The following is a 19,186-nucleotide window of genomic DNA, read 5'->3' on the forward strand; positions in this document are numbered from 1 at the left end:
TTGAGGGTGCCTGCTGCTGTCAGGGTGTGGGCCCAAGGAAGCTCTAGCAACTCCTAATGAGCACAATCAGATGCCCTTGACCCAAGGTGCCTGGAGCCTTTGTTGCAGCTGCCTTCTAATTACAGAGGGTCAAGAACCCTTTCAGCTGGTACTCAGGAGAGGCCTATATAAGAGCCAGGCCCAGAGCATAGTGCCTGGAGGCAGCCAACAGCACAGCAGCTTGTGTAGAAGGGTGCAAAGAAGAAAGGGGAGATGGAAGAGAGAGAGAGACACACACCCCCACCCACCCCTGTGTTCAAACCAGCATAAACAGTCTCAGGTACGGTAGTGACACACCACAGAGCAGTTTCCCAGCAGGTTTTGGAGCAGCTGACCCTGCAAGGGTAGAGGCTTCAACCCACATGGTGCTTTGGATGGTGGATGCAGCCCTCCAAGTTCCAGCATGCACAGAGTGCCTGGAGCCTCTCCCTGATACCAGGAGAGATAGACCTCTGTCCTGCAGGAAGTGTGCTGTCTCTGAAGGGCTGTGTCACCAAGTAGAAGAGTTACAGGAGAAAATCATTGGGCTGCAGAAGATCAGAGAAGATGAAAGGGAGAGAGATGGGGTCTTCTTGGAGACACTACAGTTTGAATAGCCCTGGACCCCAAGCTGCAGTGGAGGTGCAGGCAGCATCCATCCCAAGTTGGTGACTTCTGGCGCCAAGAGGAAGGCTCCTGCTCCACTTAAAGGCTTACAACTATGAAAGAGACTCACCACCCTCAAAGCTGAAGAGGAGCCAGATGTGCTTTCAAGCAAAGCATCTGGGTCAACTGACCCTAAACCACACAAGACCACCAGGAAGAAGTGGCAAGAAATAGTAATGCATGGCTCCTTGCTGCGGAGAACAGAGGCACCCATCTGTGGACCTAACCTATCATCTAGAGAGGTTTCCTGCTTGCTGGGGACCTGGATCCAGGTTGTTGTGGAGAAAGTGCCAAAGCTTGTCTGACCCTCTGACTATTAGCCCTGCTGTTCTTTGACGTGGGCACCAATGATACTGCCTGGAGAATATCAAAAGTGACTTCAGAGTTCTGGGGGCAATAGTCAGGGGCATGGGGGCCCAGGTGGTGTTCACCTTCCTACTGCCAGTGAGGCTGTGAGGAGGAGGCTGATAATGCACGTCCACAACTGGTTGTGGAGCTGGTCTTAGCAATAGGATTTTAGTTTCTACAACTATGGGACCCTGTTTGAGGATCAACATTTGCTTGAGAGTGATGGGATTCTTCTCATTAAGTGGGGCAAAGGTATCTTTGCCAGTAGAATGGCTGACCTGGTAAAGAGGTACTTTAAACTAGGAATGACAGAGGAGAGAGTTAACAGCACCCCTGTGAGGGAGTGATGGACAGGGAGGGTTGATGAACAAAAGGTCTGGAGTGATGCAACCAAAATGGATCACAAAATCAACAAAACAAGGCTTAACAGGGTCACCTCCAGCATCTGCATGCAAGCAAGGACGTGCCTACAAGGCACCATTATGGAGAAATCTCCCAAATCCTTTTTGGGAAATCAGCATGCTGGGATGCCTCTCTGAAGTGCCCGTACACTAATGCATGGAGAATAAACATGGTGACTTAGATATCTGTGTGCAGTTGCAGGGCTAGGATTCTGTTGGGCTAACAGATGAGGTGGGATGGATCACATAACTGCAGTACTGCAATGGAGGGATACAGGCCCTTTAGGAAGGAGGCTAGGAAGATGAGGAGGAGGAGTTGCCCTTTATGAGTGAGAACAGTTGGCGTATATGGAGCTCTTCCTAGGTATGGATGAGAGCTTATGGGTAACAATTACTGAGCACACCAATATGGGTGATACTGTAGTGGGTCAATAATCTTTGAACAATCATGGTGACTGGGAGAAGTGCCTGAAGACTAGAGGAAAGCAAATGTCAGGGAACTACAGGCCAGTCAGCCTCACATCAATCCTTGGGAGCATATTGTCTACCTAGACTTCAGCAAGGCTTTTGACATTGTCCCATAAGATTCTCATAGAGAAGCTAATGGAGTATGAGCTGGACAAGCAGACAGTGAGGTGGATTGAAAACTGACGGAATGGCCGGGCTCAGAGGGTGATGATCAGTGGCATGGAGTCTAGCTGGAGGCCAGTAGTTAGCAGTGTACCCCAGGGGTCAACACTGGGTCCAGTTCTCTTCAATGTCTTCATTAATGGTCTGGAGGATAGGGCAGAGTGTACCTTCAGCAAGTTTGCTGAGGACACAAAACTGGGAGGAGTGGCTGATACACCAGAGGGTTGTGCTGCCATTCAGAGGGACCTCAACAGGCTGGAGAAATGGGCTCACAGGAACCTCATGCAGTTCAACAAGGAAACATGCAAAGTCCTGAGCTGGGGAGGAACAACACCATGCACCAATACATGCTGGGGGCTGACCAGCTGGAAAGTAGCTTGGCAGAAAAGGACCTGGTAGACACCAAGTTGAACATGAGCCAGCAGTGTGCCCTTGTGGAAAAGAAGGCTAATGGTATCTGGGCTGTATGAGGAGGAGTGTTGCCACAGCAGGGCAAGGGAGGTGATCCTTCCCCTCTACTCAGCACTGGTGAGCTTATCCATAGAGTGCCAGGTCCGGTTCTGGGCTCCTCAATACAAGAGACATGGACACACTGGAGAGAGTCCAGCGAATAGCCACAAAGGTGATCAAGGCACTGGAGTGTACCTCCTATGAGGAAAGGCTGAGAGATTTGGGACTCTTCAACCTGGAGAAGAGAAGGCTCAGGGGGGAATCTCATCAATGTATATAAATACCTGAAGGAAGGGGTAAAGAGGATGGAGCCAGGTTTTTTTCAGTGGTGCCCAGTGACAGGACCAGAGGCAATGGGTGTAAACCGAAACATAGGAAGTTCCATCTGAACATCAGGAAACATTTTTTAACTGTGAGGGTCACCAAGCATTGGCACAGGTTGCCCAGGGAGGCTGTGGAGTCTCCATCTGTGGAGATACTAAATGGCTGTCTGGACATGGTCCTGGGCAACTGGCTCTAGGTGTCCCTGCTTGAGCAGGGGGTTTGGACCAGATGACCTCCAGAGGTCCCTTCCAACCTCAACCATTCTGGAATTCTGTGAACTCCTAAAACACTACAAACATTGCTGATGTCCTGCATATAGTTACCCCAAACAGATATTGGACATCTTCAGATATAGCTAACTCAGATTTAAAGTCATACCTTGTGCTTCAGAGTAATAGTTTAGGTTTCAGAATGCTCCTATAATCCATAGGTATGTCTAAACTGCCTTGGAAAATAACGGTGGTGTCAATTTGAAGGGTTTTTTTGGTGCAAGACCTAAAGCATGAGATTTGGAAAGAGGAAATGTCTGGTTGATGTGTCAAGTAGTTTTGATACAGGTCAGTAGCTCAAACTATTCTACTGATCTGCAACAAGATTGATTTTTATCAGCCACAATTTGGAACCATTTTCCAAGCTATGAAAGTGTTTAGAAAGTAATTTTCATGTACACCATTAGCCTGGTGCCAGTCACTGGGAGCAAACAAGCTCAGAATATGCTAGCGGCAAATAAAAATTCTTAAGAAAAGGGGTGGTAATGAGGAATGTCATTAAATTTACCAGATCACGTCTCTCAAAGACACTTTCTCACTCAGATAAAAGACATTGTTTAACAATGTAGGACACTTCTCACCTACAAATTACCCCCTACTCTGTAGCTGAATGTGCATAGACCATTTCCTATGAAGAGGGACAAACCTAGGCTAAGGTTCTATATCTCTGCTTTCTCCCCGTTTCCTATATCATAATCCTATGACCTTCCCATAATCTCATGGCCTCTAAATATTTACCAGGACCCAGAAGAACCATGCTAAATCTAATACATCAGTAGTGTTCAAAACCTCTAGAAGTCCCACTGTAACTTTGACAACTTCTCCCTGTTTCATTTCCATCATATTGTCATCATTTTTGCAAAGAACAAAGGAAATTCACCATGGAAACACTCCTTCCTAGCAAGCAGAAATGCCTAGATCTTCTACATGCCCTGCACCCTCTTGGAGGTGAACCAACTTCTCAAACCCAAAAAATAAAAAGTTTTCACACTAGCTTTCACACTCCCACCATACAAAATCTTCACTCTGCACTTTGAGTGATGTCCAATAAGTCTCCATGAAAGTTAAGTTCGCACTTTTCCAAAGGACATGAGAACTGCAGGGAAAGTTATAACCACGGAGCCTGAGTCACCCTGCAAATGGAAGATTAGCTTTGGACAGATGAGCTGATTCATGACACCGTGGAATGAATGCTAAGAGGCAGAAACTTGGCGGGGGGGGAGTGCCCCTTTCATCAGCAGCCTGCAGTTAAAGGGGAGTAAATAAAACATGAAACTGCACTGGAAGCCAAACTATATGCAGATCAATCTGCCTGCTCCAGACAAATGAACAAAGACTGGCCAGATGTTAACAGCTTACGTTCTTATTTTTCTGGGAGACTGCCTCCCTGAGCCATATGCTACAGAGTGGTCCACATCACCGGTTCACTCAAGATCCCCAGTGCAACACTAGCGCAGATAATCAGAGGATAAAGAGCATTGTATTAATAACAGAGCAGATTCATGTTTTGGGGATGACTGAGAATATGTGAAAAAATCCTAGAAAAGTAGTGTTAATCCTCATCTTGGACCCTTTCTTCCTTTTCTATAGAGTAAATTAGTAACATGAAAAGAAGGCAGAATTGTGACTGTGTGACACTGCATATGTTCTCCTACATTTCTAGATTTGAAGTCCAAGAGGGATGACTGTAATGTCTTTTCTTAAACCCTTTTCTTAGGGAAAAGGCATCTCTTGCCCTGCAAAGGTTCCACTCTCCTCACAGGGCACAAGAGGTTCTGCAATCTGCTGAAACTCAATCCTGAATCATCACAAAACCATCTAAAAGCAAGAATGAAGACAGAGAAAAGATGGTATAAATTTGGGCTGGACACAACCAGAATAATACAGAAATAATCACAGTTCTTAGGAAAAGATTAGTTTAAAAAAAAAAAAAATCCCAGTAAATAAATGTATCCATGAACAGACAGTAGCGCTGAACAAAACACACAAGAACACTTAAAAATTACTTTCATATCCTGAGCTAATTCTAGCTTTAATCATTCATAATTCAAGTGATAGGAGACGGACATATTTTTTAAATTGAACTTAAGTAATGGCCCCAGTCCTGCACATGCTAACTTCAAGCGGTTTAGCTTTATCTTCTTGACTCCAGTGCTTGCAGATTACCTTTCACAGGGAATGGATTCTGTTAAATTTGCGTACTCTTCTGGGAAGGTTCATCATTCCAAAAGACACTCCATGACTTTTCCAGGATTTTATTTTAACCTCTTAGCAATCAAGACCCTGAATTTTGATAAATTGTTCCAGAAATGGTTATGTCACTGAATTGAGCTTATTCTCTTCTGATTTGGACAATATCACATTTTCCTACTACTCATCTACATCATGTGCACAACTGTGCCCACTTTTAAATTTTATCACTGCACCATCGATTTTAATTTGAAAATACCCTGCAATTGCCTGATGAATGGAAGATAATTAGATACCCAATCAAAACTATTGTGTGGGGGGAATGCTTGCAAGTTAAATCACTGTTTAGAATCATATTTCATCCTTGTATTATCATTTTCTAAAAAACAAGCACCAAAGCATAGCAAAACCCAAAACAGAACTAGGACAATGCTGTGGTATAAGCAATAAAATTTCAATGTGCAATGGTAACATCTGTTACAACAAGCATTGCGTTGGAACATTTTTTCAATATAATCTAAATGGGAATTTTTTTTTTTTTTAGTCTGGATTAGTCTGGGTTTCAGATAAAGTGATGATTTTTATACCAGATCCATTAGGAAACTCTTAACTGTATGGAATTTCTCAGCCACGAGGTATTAGAGGTATAGAAGGTACTGATCATTCCACTCCTTCATCTTGCCTTGCAACTACCAACCTATCACACATGCACAATATAACATTTAAACATGAAGGAATGGTGAGCAGTTCTCTAAAAAATTCTTAAGTTTGATTTGGTTTTGTTCAAGACACCTGAAGTTTGACAAGGACTTATTAAGTTCATGGGAACCCTGGGGCCTCTTAGGGTGATAGTGGAGTGTGAATCTTCAGTGCAAGATGACACAACCATATAATACCACTGCATAGCTCTAATTCTCTGCCAGGTGATGTTCTAATCTCTTTTTTTGTTTTTGGAAGCTAAAAAATTTAAGAAAAGTATTAGGAAACAGAAGAAAAGGGGAAAAATATTGGATAAAATACTACTGCCATAAGAAAAGAAAAGTTTCCTAGCATGGATGACGTTTGCACAAAAGGCAGAAAGACACTTCAGAAAATTCCAGCAAGTGACCACCTATATTTTATATGCCTAAATATCTTCCTTTCAGACTCCGAAATTTCTTACTGAAAGAAATGTCTCAGTCTTTTCCATTTCAAATTACTGCAGTGATTCTTCCCCCTTAAACCACTAATAAACATCAGCGAAGATACAGTTTCCCATTTATATGAATAGTATCCTGTGATATTAGCAGAAGTCACTTTCAGAGACTGCCTTTCTGTGAAGATCTGAATGTATCAACTTGAATTATAGGAAAGCATAATTATAAGACAGAACAGGGGAATTCATTCTTCTTCGCAAGCTCAATAGAACTTTTAGTAAATTGTTCCTAAGATTTTGCTGTAGAAATCAGGCAAGAACCAGGAATAGGGCAATATGAAGGGAGATCTCCGGCACATCTGTGACTGTATTTCTGTTTTGCAGGACAATTTAGAAACCACAAGGAGGACAGAATGTCCATATTTCTGTTTATCAAACTCACTGGAATTATCTTTGGGAAAAGAAGGTTGGGGCTTCTTGAGATCAGGAACCTAAAATACATTGCAAAGGAAAAAAACAAGCAAGCAAACAAAAACTCATTTCTTCATAATGTGTGAAGTTAGATTAAATACAGACTTTGTTTTGCTAGCATTTTTACATTAGTAGTTCACAGCTTTCAAGGTATACGTCCAAGCTTGGTGAAAATTTGCTTTTGTTTTCTTTTAAACCAGTGAAAGAAAAATAAAAAACACTCTTTGTTTGATACATTATATATATTACAACAAATGCTTAAAGAATATTTAAGGCCATATCAAGGCATCTCGAGCATCCTCCAAACACAACAGACTATGTGAATAACTGTCCAGTAACAATGAAAAAAATGTCAACTTTTTCCTCAAAAACTTCATATTAGTATTCCAAAGAAGGCCTAACAACTTATTTTATTTCCAGTTGGCTTTATAAATATTATTGAATACTGGGCAGAAGTTATGTGTTTATTTTGTCCCGACAATAGCAATCTATGTTAGGAGAAGATTGCTTCTTCCCCAAAAGCAGGTGAGCACATGGAGATGGGTGAAATTCCTGGGTGGAACCAGGAAAGGAAAGACACAGCAGAGAGAGATCTTTTCTTTTTCTTTAGGGACAAAAATATGAACCAGTAAAAGGAATCTGAAAGGCTTTGTGGAAAGAATGAAATGGTGCAGAAAACAAACAAAAAGATGGGTAGAATACATGAGGAAGACACGACACCTTGAAAAAATAAGAAACAGTAGGAAGAGATAGTTTGAAAAAGTTCTACAGTTAAACAATGACATTTATAATGTCTCAGTTTTCCTGCTCTCATTCTCTTCTCTCCATGCTTTATCCCATATTTTTCTTTGACTGCCTTCTGCGTCTCACATCCCTTATCTTCTGCCTCTCTTTTCTACTTTTCTGCTCTCAAAGTTGAAGGTACAAGGCTCCTTCTAGGATGAAATCACTGGGTACTATTCAGAGCTTCCAGCTTAAACATTGCTGTTATCTGGTAAATTTTATGCTTCCAAGCTCATTGGAGAAAAAGTAATATTTTTCTTGCTGCCCTAAAACCTCTTGGCAACTGTGATGGAGAGTGGAAATCTCTGCTCTTCTGTCTTTCCTCAGAAGTCAAGCCTGAGAAGTCGAAGAGTGCAATCGCACCTTGAAGTCTGCACAATGTATACCAACAGCAACCAAAACCTGGTGTATCAAGCTTGTTTTCTGGCTGAAATTTGATAGGTCACCAGATATCTCATTTCTTTTCCCTGCCTAATCCCTCTCAGCCCCTCAGTAACTCTCTCATTACATCTGCTTATCCAATGAATTCTTATTAGAACTGACCGCTAATTCAGATCCTAGTTTGCAGACTCCACAGTGAGAGAGCAAGGCTACAGTAAATAAACTTCTAGATTAATAAGACTTTTACCTTGCTTTTTCTACAGGAATAGACATATACTGTGTTAAGAAAGCTTGTTTACTAGCTGCTTTTCTTTGGATCGATTTTCTTTTTTCCAGTATTACATTTCCTGGGATGAGAAATGGCTTTTATGGATGCTAAATGCTTTCAATTTAGGTAAAATGGACCCTGATGACCCACTGATTTCTGAAGTAGATGCCACTGCACAAAATGCAGCATAACCTTAAGAAATCCTAAGAGTGTTAATCATGTCAGCCAAAAAGTACTATTTTGTCCATTTACAGCCGATGTTTCTCTTTAGTTTTTGTCACCAAGGTGTTTTTAGGTTATTAAACTCAATGAACATTGTGATAGAGTCACTAGAGAAAATATTTTATCGTTTATTTTTCATATTGTTAATCTATTTCATTAGCTTACTGCACACTTCTCATTTCTTCTGTCTTTTTGAAATGCCACCTACACTGATAAAATTACATTAAGAGTTCTCAATATTTCCAGGAAGAAGCAGAGAAATCACATAAAGGGATGACTATTAAGAAGTAGAGAAAAACAAAGTGTCATTTGAGACGATCAGAATTTAACTTGTTTTAAAAACAATCGCAGACAAGATACTTAGTGGGAGGGAAATATATATTTTAAAAAACCTAGAAATATCATGAATATGCTACCAAATGGGAAGATAAAATGCAGTTTCACTGAATTTTAACATGACGGGAACAAAAAGAAACAACTGAAGACAGTCTGGAGGAAGTGTCCTATCACAAACCAAGGAAGCCAGAATCCCTCTTAATGCATTCAAGTGCCAACTTTCCCTTTGAAACATACTATGAATAAAAAAAAAGTCTTTGAAACATACTATGAATAAAAAAAAAGTGTATAAATAAAATTACCAATATGCAGGAAAGAACAGTAAAATAGCGAAGTAAGATAAACTAGAACTACTGATTAGCAAATACAGCATTACCTGAAAACCAGTACATGATTACACATTTTCTGTTTCACTGTCATATTCTGAAGCCTGATTATATACCATAGCAAACACTTAAAGCTGAAAATTCTAAAAATATTTTGTAACCTCATTTATAAACCTTTGCCACAGAATTATTAACTTTTGAAACAGAATCTTCTCCCAGAGGATGAGAACAGGTCAGCAATCCACAAAATCTAGGACGCAGAAGCACAATGGGTATGAACTTGTCCTAGTTAAGTAACAGAACTGATGAAGTTTGTATATTACCCTTACACCAAGAAGACTTACACAATTTAAACATTAATCCAATGGAAGAGACATTTCTGGTTGTACAAACAGACCTGAACAACTTACAAAGGATACTAACAGTGAGCTGTGCTATTGGCAACCATAGAATTCAGGTCACTTGAAAAGTCATAATCCTTGGGATCCAAGCAACACCAAGAAAGGGAGCCTCTTGGCTCTGATACGCTAGGAGTATCAGATACATAGATATTGCCTATGCGCTTCAAGAACTGAAAGCATGCTGGCATAAACTTCTCCATTCTCTCTACCTACCTTTTGGCTCTCTACGTGACCTGAAGAATAAGGAAGATGTAACATTTGTTTATAAGAAAGAGAAGTTTTTCCACCAAGTAAAAGGAAATGGGTAATAATGCAAAGTCTCTGCAGGAAGGGTTCCAAAGGGAAATGGCTGAAATAGAAGCAAGAGATCCTCTGTAATTTTGGCCTCTAGAGATAAATTGGAGTAAGACTGATAATCTAAGCAATTGAGACAACTGCCTCTTTACAAAGCAAGGTAAACCAAAAAACAGCTTTATGACTTTCAGGAACAGCTAACTTGTGGACAAGTTAGGCGAGCTTTAATTATCAGGATATAAGGTCATAGTACAAATTGCAAAGAGACAGGAGACAGTGATCCAGCTAAAGAAAAAAGTGATCATCCCAAAACCCAGAAATTAGATGGCGGCTGAAGAGATGCAATTAGAGTTCCCGTTGACTAAACTATACGAGTATGAAGTCTTCTCTATATACCATAAACAAGAAGGCAATATCTGACCCCACATGTGTTTAGGTGGAAGAACAACTGGAGGAAATTAAGATAGATATGCAAAATGATCTAGATTTTAAAAAAAGAAAGGAGATCTGTCAAACTGATACAGTCTTTCTGGGAGATGGAAAAATGAGAGAGAGCATTGCTCTCTCTTGCTGCGAAGAGTAAAACCACCTGAGTACTACACAGGCTTCTCTAAAGACCCCATTAATTTATTTCTGCTTATTTTATTTTATATGAGAGTAAACAGAGATGACATTCAGTTACTTCTGGTCTAGTGGCTTGTAATGCGTTTTCAGCATAGAAAAGAAGAATCACATCCTAAACTCAGTGACATTTTACAACAGAGATAAGTTTTAGATGCTATTCAATAATTTTGTCACTTTCAAAAAATGTTAGGATAGTTTTGCCTGATGTTCCTTTAGAGGGAAAATTACAGTTTCAGTGGATGTATTGACTTATACCAGCACCTGAAGGTCACTGACAGGCCTTAATGGTCCCTTGTCTGGGACCTCCATGCACAGCTTTAGTCCTGTGTCTTCAGTCTCTGCCATGGACCTGCCCAGCAATCACTAGACTTGACCCTGACCTGCGGATTGACTTCCTAGCTTGGCCTTGGACGTGCCTCATCACTGTGGACTTACTTTCCTGAGGGTCTGTACCCTTGGCTGAGCCTGGCCTCGACCTCTGGGCCTGCCCTTCTCTCTCCTGGCTGGGCTCTGCCTGGCCATCACATGTTCTCCCCCTCTGCTGCTGGTGGCTCCCATCCCTCACTGCTCCCGGACAGCCAACTAGTTATTTCCTCCAGTTTTTCCTCTGCTTTCACTGCACAGACAAGGGAGAAACTCTGCACGGAGCTGAAAAAGGAAGGATGGAGCTCTAATAATTTCAAAGACTCAGGACTCAACATGGTCTATAAAAATCACCTGAACTCAAGGAAGTTTTAGCTGGATCTTTCATTACCTGAAGGCTTTAATGAATCACACTAAATTGAGTTTGCAGTCTGACACAGAAGGTTGTTGCTTACCTTTCAAGAGGAATAGAAAGACTTTGAACTCAAGTGCAGCACTCTAGCAAACCCTTGAAAACTGCAGTTTTAACATTTCTTGAGTGACCCTGACAGACATGAATTCCATCCCTCTGTCCCAAAGGAAGACCAAGAATGTTTAATCTTATCTTAGCAAACCCTCCACGATGAAGGTTCAACAACCTACCCAGTCTATTCTACTGTTTTCCACTTTTAATCTTTCTCATAAAACATGTTTCTAGATTACTGAACTTTTTTATAGAGATGTCTGATCTACTTCCTTCTTGAAGACAATACCAGACCTGATGTTCCAACTTACATCTGATGAGCACTAAGTGTTGAAGTTTACTCTGTGTGTCTTAAGTGTCAATATTGCATTACATCGGAGGTGGTGAAATGAGAGCTGTTTGTTTCCTTTCTACTTTTTACAGTAGGTCAAGCAGTTTGTCCTTCTTGACCCTTACCCAGTTTGTGGTTCATTGTAGTGCTTCCCATATCTTTCTCTGGAGATCTGCTGCCTAGATAGCCATTTTGCACTTTTTCTTTTACATATTATTTATATTAAAACCTTTCTCTACTTGTCAAGATCATTCTGAAACCTAATCCTATCCTCTGCAAAGTGCTTGCAGCTTTTCCCAAGTAGGTATCAACTGCAGATTTAATAAACATTTTCTCTATCCCCCTATCTAGAGAAAACCTTATCCCTTTCTAGAGAAAACCACTTGACAGAATCCCATCCTTCTTGTTTGACAATGAACCACTGATAACTACTCTTTGAAATTATAATTCCAAGCTAGAGAAGGATAAAGCATATCATACCTTTTGGTTACTTTTTGCTTCAGCATTTGTTTTAAAAACAAATATTCAACTGATCTGATGTTAATTAATGTTGGTGGCAGAAAAATTGGTTAGATACTGCTCTTACAGTATCTTCCTCAAAATCAAGTTTCCCTACTTTTCTTTAGGAACACCTTTAACATTTTTATAAGTCATAAAATATCACCCTTATCACTTACCCCATCTCCTTGAGACCTGTTATCTTGTCATAGAGGGAAATTAGATTGCTTTACATGATTTATTTTTGTCAAATCCATTTTGGCCATTGTTTAGCATCTTTTTATCTTCTGAGTGATTCCAAACAGACTATCTGATCAAGTGTCTTTCCAGGAATTAAATTTAGCCTGACTGGTCTATAATTCCCTGGGTCTTCATGTGTTTTTTGGAAAGACAAACACAAAGATCTCTTCCCTCCCCCTACAATTCACTTACTTTTTATCCTTTAATTCTCAAAACTCATTAGGGAAGACTCTAAGATTTCTTAAGTACTTCATAGTGAATTAATTGTGCCAGACAATTTGAAAATATTTGACTCATCTAAGCAGACTCTAACGTGTTCTTACCCCCCTTCACTAATTTTAATTATGCTAGCCTTCAGAACAGTCAGCCTTTTTTTTTAATGAATGCTGAGGAAGGGAAAAAAAGAACCAACCATAACACTGGCATGCCTCTATTAGTTTTGCCTCTGTCAATTAAAGGCCCAACTCTTTCCCTTGTCTTGCTCTGATTAATTACTTATAGGATGTTTTCTTTTAACTATTCTCTTGTTAAAACCATGCTTAAGGCACTTGGCCCATACTTTATTACAATTTCTATGACCAAAATGTTCCTCAGGGTGAAACACAGAAGATTTGGAGGGTGCATAGTATGTCATCTTATCAGTTCTGGGGGCTTCAGTCATTTCTGTCTCAGTAAGCTCCTCCAGTATTTTCAGCCACAGACTTACCAGATTTTGTCCCTTAATGTTCAGACTGATCAGACTGATGCTTATAATAAATCAGAGCACAAAAGGAACACAATGAAATTAGATTTGTTCTCTCTTTTAAGTGAACCAATGTCAGGATACAAGCCTCCTTCAAAATCATACACTTTGGCAAGTCAAACAGTATAAAGGAACCTTTGCTACAAAAAAAATGTGGTTTTTTTGCACTTGGGTGCAATGATCTTGGTGGTGTAAAAAACAGTCAAGGGAAAGCATGGGTAGTTTTTATTATAGACAGTGAAATAAGCCGTGGAAGGGAATTAAGTTTATTCAGTACAGCAAATGTGACCTAGTAAGACAAAGCCAAACAAGACTGAAACAGTGGGCCTGTTTCTTTTTACTTAATTCCTATTAATGGAGGAACTAGCTCCTTGGAAGTCTGATATTAGTAGCTCTCTTTCTGTACTGGAAATTATGCAAATCTTACCTCAGAGAACCTTTGTACATCCTGGGTTAAAGTTCCTACTCTCTTCCACTGATAACGTTTGAGTAACTTCAAAATTGCTGGATTCACTGCATTATCAGATGGCACTGTCCGGAAGAAATAAGGATATTTTTTCTTATCAGCCAACTCTGGGGTTGTTGCTGCAAATGAAAGCTGAAAAAAATCAAACAACAAAAAAATGAAAGTCACCATAAGTCATCTAGCATCCAGAAGAAAAACTTTGCTCTTCTCAGTGCAACAAGACACAATCCACACATTGCAGTCATGTAGAGAATTTTCATCATCATACAGCTTGGAAGTCCTACCAGCACCATTTACTCATTTACTTTTAAAGGGATTTTTGAAATACATTAGTTCTATAAACCACCTGCTACAAAATTAAGTGAGGGAATCTTCAAAGTCGATGGTGTAAAATCCTCTGTTTCAGATCATGCATCTTATACATTGCACAGAGCAAGAAGCTCTAAGGGAGTAAATCTCTATGATGAATTCCCCGTCAATTTCCTTCTACATTTTCTTCATAAAAGTTGGTAATTGTTCCAAGGGGATATTCTCAAACTCTTATATATCTTTGAATTAGAGAATGAACCTCTAGTAGCACCTCTTCCTATCTTCAGGTAACAGAAAAGGTACCAGAAACAGAGGGTATAATTATGGCAGCCAAGGCTGCAGCTCAGAAGTTTACCTGGCTCCCAGTTTCCTCCACTGAAGCAGCCCCCTGTGATCTGTGTTATCAAAGGGGACTCGGTGGCTAATTCTACGCATCTGAAAACACCAGAATTTGTACATGGTTTGAGAATGCTCATAATAAGAGAAAAGAGGAAACCTGTTAACACCAAAAAAAATCAGGAAACTTCACTGAATTCTTCTGCCCAAGTTAAAGGCAGCATATTTTTGTGTATTCCATTCTATTATATTCTATTCTATATTTTTGTGAATGATTTTCAGGCAGTGTTATGAAGGGAATGCCTGCATATTCACTTTCTGAAAATGCTCCTATTCCAAAGATACTTGTGGTTATTTCCTCCAGTGTTTTTTAGGTTGCTAGGAATGTGTTTCTCAAGCTTTTTTTTCAGCCGTGCATAGCAGTTGAGTGTTTTTTAAAGTACCGATTTAATGTAAATTGGTGTGACTGTCAAAAAATAGGCTCCCTAATACAGTTGTGTTAAGTCTTTCAAAATCAATAGAGAGTCAGAAAGTATAGGTGAACTCAAGCCTATATAAGTACTTCCAACTACACTATTAAGTTTACACCTTCTTCAATCAAGCATTCAGTACATTTGGGCTAGAAAATCTCTTTTGAAATTCAGCATAGACAATTTTAATCTGAAATAACAGCTCTAACTTTTTCTTCATGTTCATAAAATCTAGATTTAGCCCGGCAGAGAACGAACTCATTCGCTGTCTGATTTTAGACTCACAAATAACATATTGCATTGTTATAACCTACTAAACCTGAATACAGTTTATTTGCTTAATTAAACCACCTGAAATCCAAACAACTTAAAGTGTGCGTAACTGGACAGTTTACGCTCTACCATTCAAGAAGAGAAGATTATTTTTCTTCACCATTCATTAGCTAGAGGAGATTTTTTAAGACCTACTGCCATGTAATTCTAGGGTAAAGTATTTTTAATATACCAACTGCTCTTTTCTTAGATCTTATGAAAAAAATACACTATGAGGTACTGTGCTATTGTGGCCTTGATTTTCTAAAACCGTATTGGTTGGCTCATTTAGAACTTCATAACTTTTAGTAATCAGCAGTGAGTTTGCGAAGAGCTGATTTCAAGGGAAAAAGAATGAAGGTCTGCCAGGTAGACCTAGCCAGCTTATCTGTCTAGGCTTGTAATGCTGAACATCATGCATCCACTGTATAACGAAAGTAGAAATAAGGACTTCTCTCTCTGACTGAAAAAGAGAGAAAATTTCACTTTAGAAATCCAGGATGAAGAAGAATGCCTCTCAGCAGCCTGGCTGCTTGCAGCCTGGTGACTGCAAAGGACTTGCTTTTCAAGTTGTTATGGTTTTGGATCGAATGTAATTTGATTGATCCTTAAGAAAAAGAGGCCAAGAGCAACGCTGAAGTAACAGTACTGACAAGCAACATTGGCAAGGTTAACCTAACTCAGGTTCACAGATTGAACAGTAAATTTTTCTGATCAAAGGTACAAAAAGCCTTAGTAATGAGGAGCATCTCTATAGCTATGAGCTGGCATCAGGGCGAAGATCTGTGATATAAGCAAGGCAATTCAAATCCATCCTTTGACATTTTAGTGACTTAAAGTGCCTAAATTAGTATCCTAATTGCCCATATTTCCTTGGGAAACAATGAAGCAAAACTTTACCTCTCTTCATTGATTAAAGAAAGATGAAGGAGACTCATAACTTAGATTTGTCAGCCATGTAAAGTGAGATGAGATGAATCCAGGTTTATGTGTAACACTAATGACACCTGAATTACAAAAGAACATTCTTCTTCATTTTCTTTTTGAAGAAAGATTTTATTAAAATATAAAATGGGGAAATTTCATGCTCAAACAATTCTTGGAATGTAGGATATGTTCAGAGGCCTTTCATTCAAGCATCAGATACCATGGTTGGTCTCATTCTGCATCACTTTGCCATTTTAATAAAACACTCATGAGAGATGGACGAGTAACCTGAAATAGTTATGTCGATCCTTTTTTTTTTTTCTTTCTCCTCCTTCTGTCTCACAAAAGTTAAATCATTGACAATATTTAACTTTTCACAAAATCATCCCTATGAGAGTCTGGGGACATGCAGTGAATTTAACGCAACAATCACCAGCACTCAATATTCTGCTTTGAGAGGACAAGGAGGGAAAAGGAAGAGGAAAAAACTCATTACGTTTTAAAAAGTTTTAATGAAAAGATCATGTTAATAAATAAATTGACACAATGTAGACTTACTGGAAAAGTATGTGATATAGCATGACTATATAGAAATATCAGTAAAATATTCATAACAAAAACTTTAACTTATGTGACAAAACAAATAAGATCACAACACAGTCCATGCACATATGCATTGAGATTGTACAGCTCGTGTTAATTCAATATAAATCCTCTGTATTTAAGTGTTAAAGCTGATTTGAAACTTGAAGCTATCAAAAGGCAAACTTTTCATAGTTTCTTTCACTTCATCTACAGGACTGAAAGCCATATAGATCTGATTCTGCTTTTTGTTACGGTAATTTCTTTTTATAACTTTTAGTTATTTAGTCAAAAATCTGGATGAATGGCAATCCTACTGCTCATATAACTTTTTGTAAACCACAAAGGTACTATTTTTCACATTACTGTATTTTCAGAGCATACATATTCATGCATTGCTAAAAAAATTTGTTACAGATGCTACATAGCTGCCTCTCTGAGTAGAGGAAGAGTGAGAGATAAAAAAGTTATAAGTGGGATTATAACTCAGCAATAAATGCCTGTGGGGTGTATGATGTCATTCTTTCACAGAAAGTTATTTTACATAACTGCTAAAGGTGATGGCCAAAAGCCAAACTTCAAGAAGGGATGAAAGGAAGGAAAAAAGTTTTTTTCAAATTGCTATAAAATGGAGGACACAGTGGACATATACCAGGTGATATATCATAATTGTGTGTGTGCATACGCAAACAGACTCTGTGCATATGTGTATGTAGATCTAGAGAGAAAAGATCATTCATATATATATATTATATATATATCAGTTTGAATAGTGTCAGAAAAACTGAAGCTACTTCTCAGGTCATCCTTGAGAAATCTTTCTTTAGAATATCTGCTTACAATTCAATACAATTTGTGAGCAACTGCTTCTGAACTTAAAATGAGTATATGTAGGGAAACATATATAAGCTATAAGTCAGATGGAGATTTCAGAGTTGAAACTGAGTTTAAGACTTTTAAATGGAAAATAACATAACATTTACCATTCAAGTAAGAACATTAACTATAGTACAAATAGAGAACCAAATAGACCAAGGTATTGAAAAACAAATGTTTATTTCTTCATAAAAGCTGTAATTTAGTAAAAGTTCTGCTGCCTTAATATCACAATTAAGTCTACTCAAATTCTAAAATGAAAGACACTATTTAACAGCTAAAGTGCACTATTTCTGACTTTTTAAATTATTCCTATTGCTTGCGTGATCACTATATAAATGGATTATAGTTAGCAGAGTTTCATCAGAATGCATTTTGTCTGCACTTGTTAAAGAAAAACAATAATGTTAATATCCTAGAAATCATTCAAGTTGGGAGTCAGTACGAAAGGAATCAGTGTAAAAGGACTTTCAAGTACGTCACCTGAAGTTGATTTACTTCTACAATGTTTAGCTTACTGTGGCGTTCTCCCTGTCTAATACCCCACAGACCACATGGGAGCAAAAGCACAGCTAACTAGAGAGGTCCATAAAGGGTGACTGCAAGCCAGTATTTCAGACGAAGTCCCAACCCCACTGAAGTCAGTGCCAAAACGTCCACCGACTTCCTGAGCCCAGATTTCAAGCCTGTGATCTGAGCACCTGGAAATCAGATTTAGTTAATGAGATTTAACTACAGCGATGTAGTTGTAACTCTGTAGGTCATCCTGACATTTTGCAGTATGCCTACACTCAGTTCTGTAGTAGTGCAGATTCTACTTTTTTAAAAATAAAAATATACGACTGGCTCAAGAGTGAGCCGAGCGGTTGTGCTTCGTTGCTAGCAATGGAGAAGCAGAGCAGGAACACAGCTAATGGCTTTATCTTACCCTGTGAATAGAAAGGAAGCAACAAATAACAGTTCTGGAATGGGTCCAAAGCAAAAGAATTCAGGAAATGGTGTCAAATAGAAAAACAGCGAAACATTAAAGATGATGCAGAAAGGACCCAATAGCACTATGTGTGTAAAAGAGTGTCTTACAGTAAAGAGTTTTGAAGCCATAAAATGTAGGACGCTTTTGTACTTCAAAAAAAAAAGGCTTGGAAATTATCCAAAATTGAAAAAGCCAGTGAGAGAAATTTTACTTTCAGATTAAAAAAAACCCAACCAAACATTATTCCACAGAAGTCAAGGAAATTTCTTTGCCTTCATATTGAGAGCGGAAGTAGAATTTGATAATGGAAAGGAGAGGAGACAATGTTATACAATTATTATGAGAAATGTTTCAGCCTAATATGACAGATGGCCAGGTTAAGAAAATTGAACTGGTGGACTTTGCTGAAAAACTGCAAAATATACAGAAGGATTTTATTAAGGAGGTTTTGGGGTCAGGTATATGTTTTGACAAATTAAATTTTCTCCAGAAAGATGATACTTTTTGAAACAGGAAAACATTAATTTTGTTGAAAATCCATACAGTTTTATGGAAGGGTTGTGAGCAACACTAGATACTAGCAACACTAGAGTGTCCTGGTTTTGGCTGGGATAGAGTAAATTTTCCTCCTAGTGGCTGGTACAGTGCTGTGTTTTGGATTTAGTACAAGAACAATGTTGATAACACACCGATGTTTTAGTTGTTGCTGAGCAGTGCTTACACTAGTCAAGGACTTCTCAGCTTCTCACGCCCTGCCAGTG

General features: G+C 39.0%; 1 protein-coding gene across 1 annotated transcript in view; it reads right to left on the reverse strand.

The window, feature by feature from the left end:
* The window catches only part of GABBR2 (gamma-aminobutyric acid type B receptor subunit 2), a 262,847-nt gene that overhangs the window by 162,523 nt on the left and 81,138 nt on the right, over positions 1-19,186 (reverse strand). Inside the window, exon 3 of the mRNA XM_009280673.1 lies at positions 13,602-13,772. Coding sequence (XP_009278948.1) covers positions 13,602-13,772 — 171 coding nt within the window. The remainder of the gene's footprint in view (positions 1-13,601; positions 13,773-19,186) is intronic.

This window comes from Aptenodytes forsteri, unplaced genomic scaffold (genome assembly GCF_000699145.1).
Source record: "Aptenodytes forsteri isolate BGI_AS27 unplaced genomic scaffold, ASM69914v1 Scaffold291, whole genome shotgun sequence".
NCBI classification, from domain to species: domain Eukaryota; kingdom Metazoa; phylum Chordata; class Aves; order Sphenisciformes; family Spheniscidae; genus Aptenodytes; species Aptenodytes forsteri.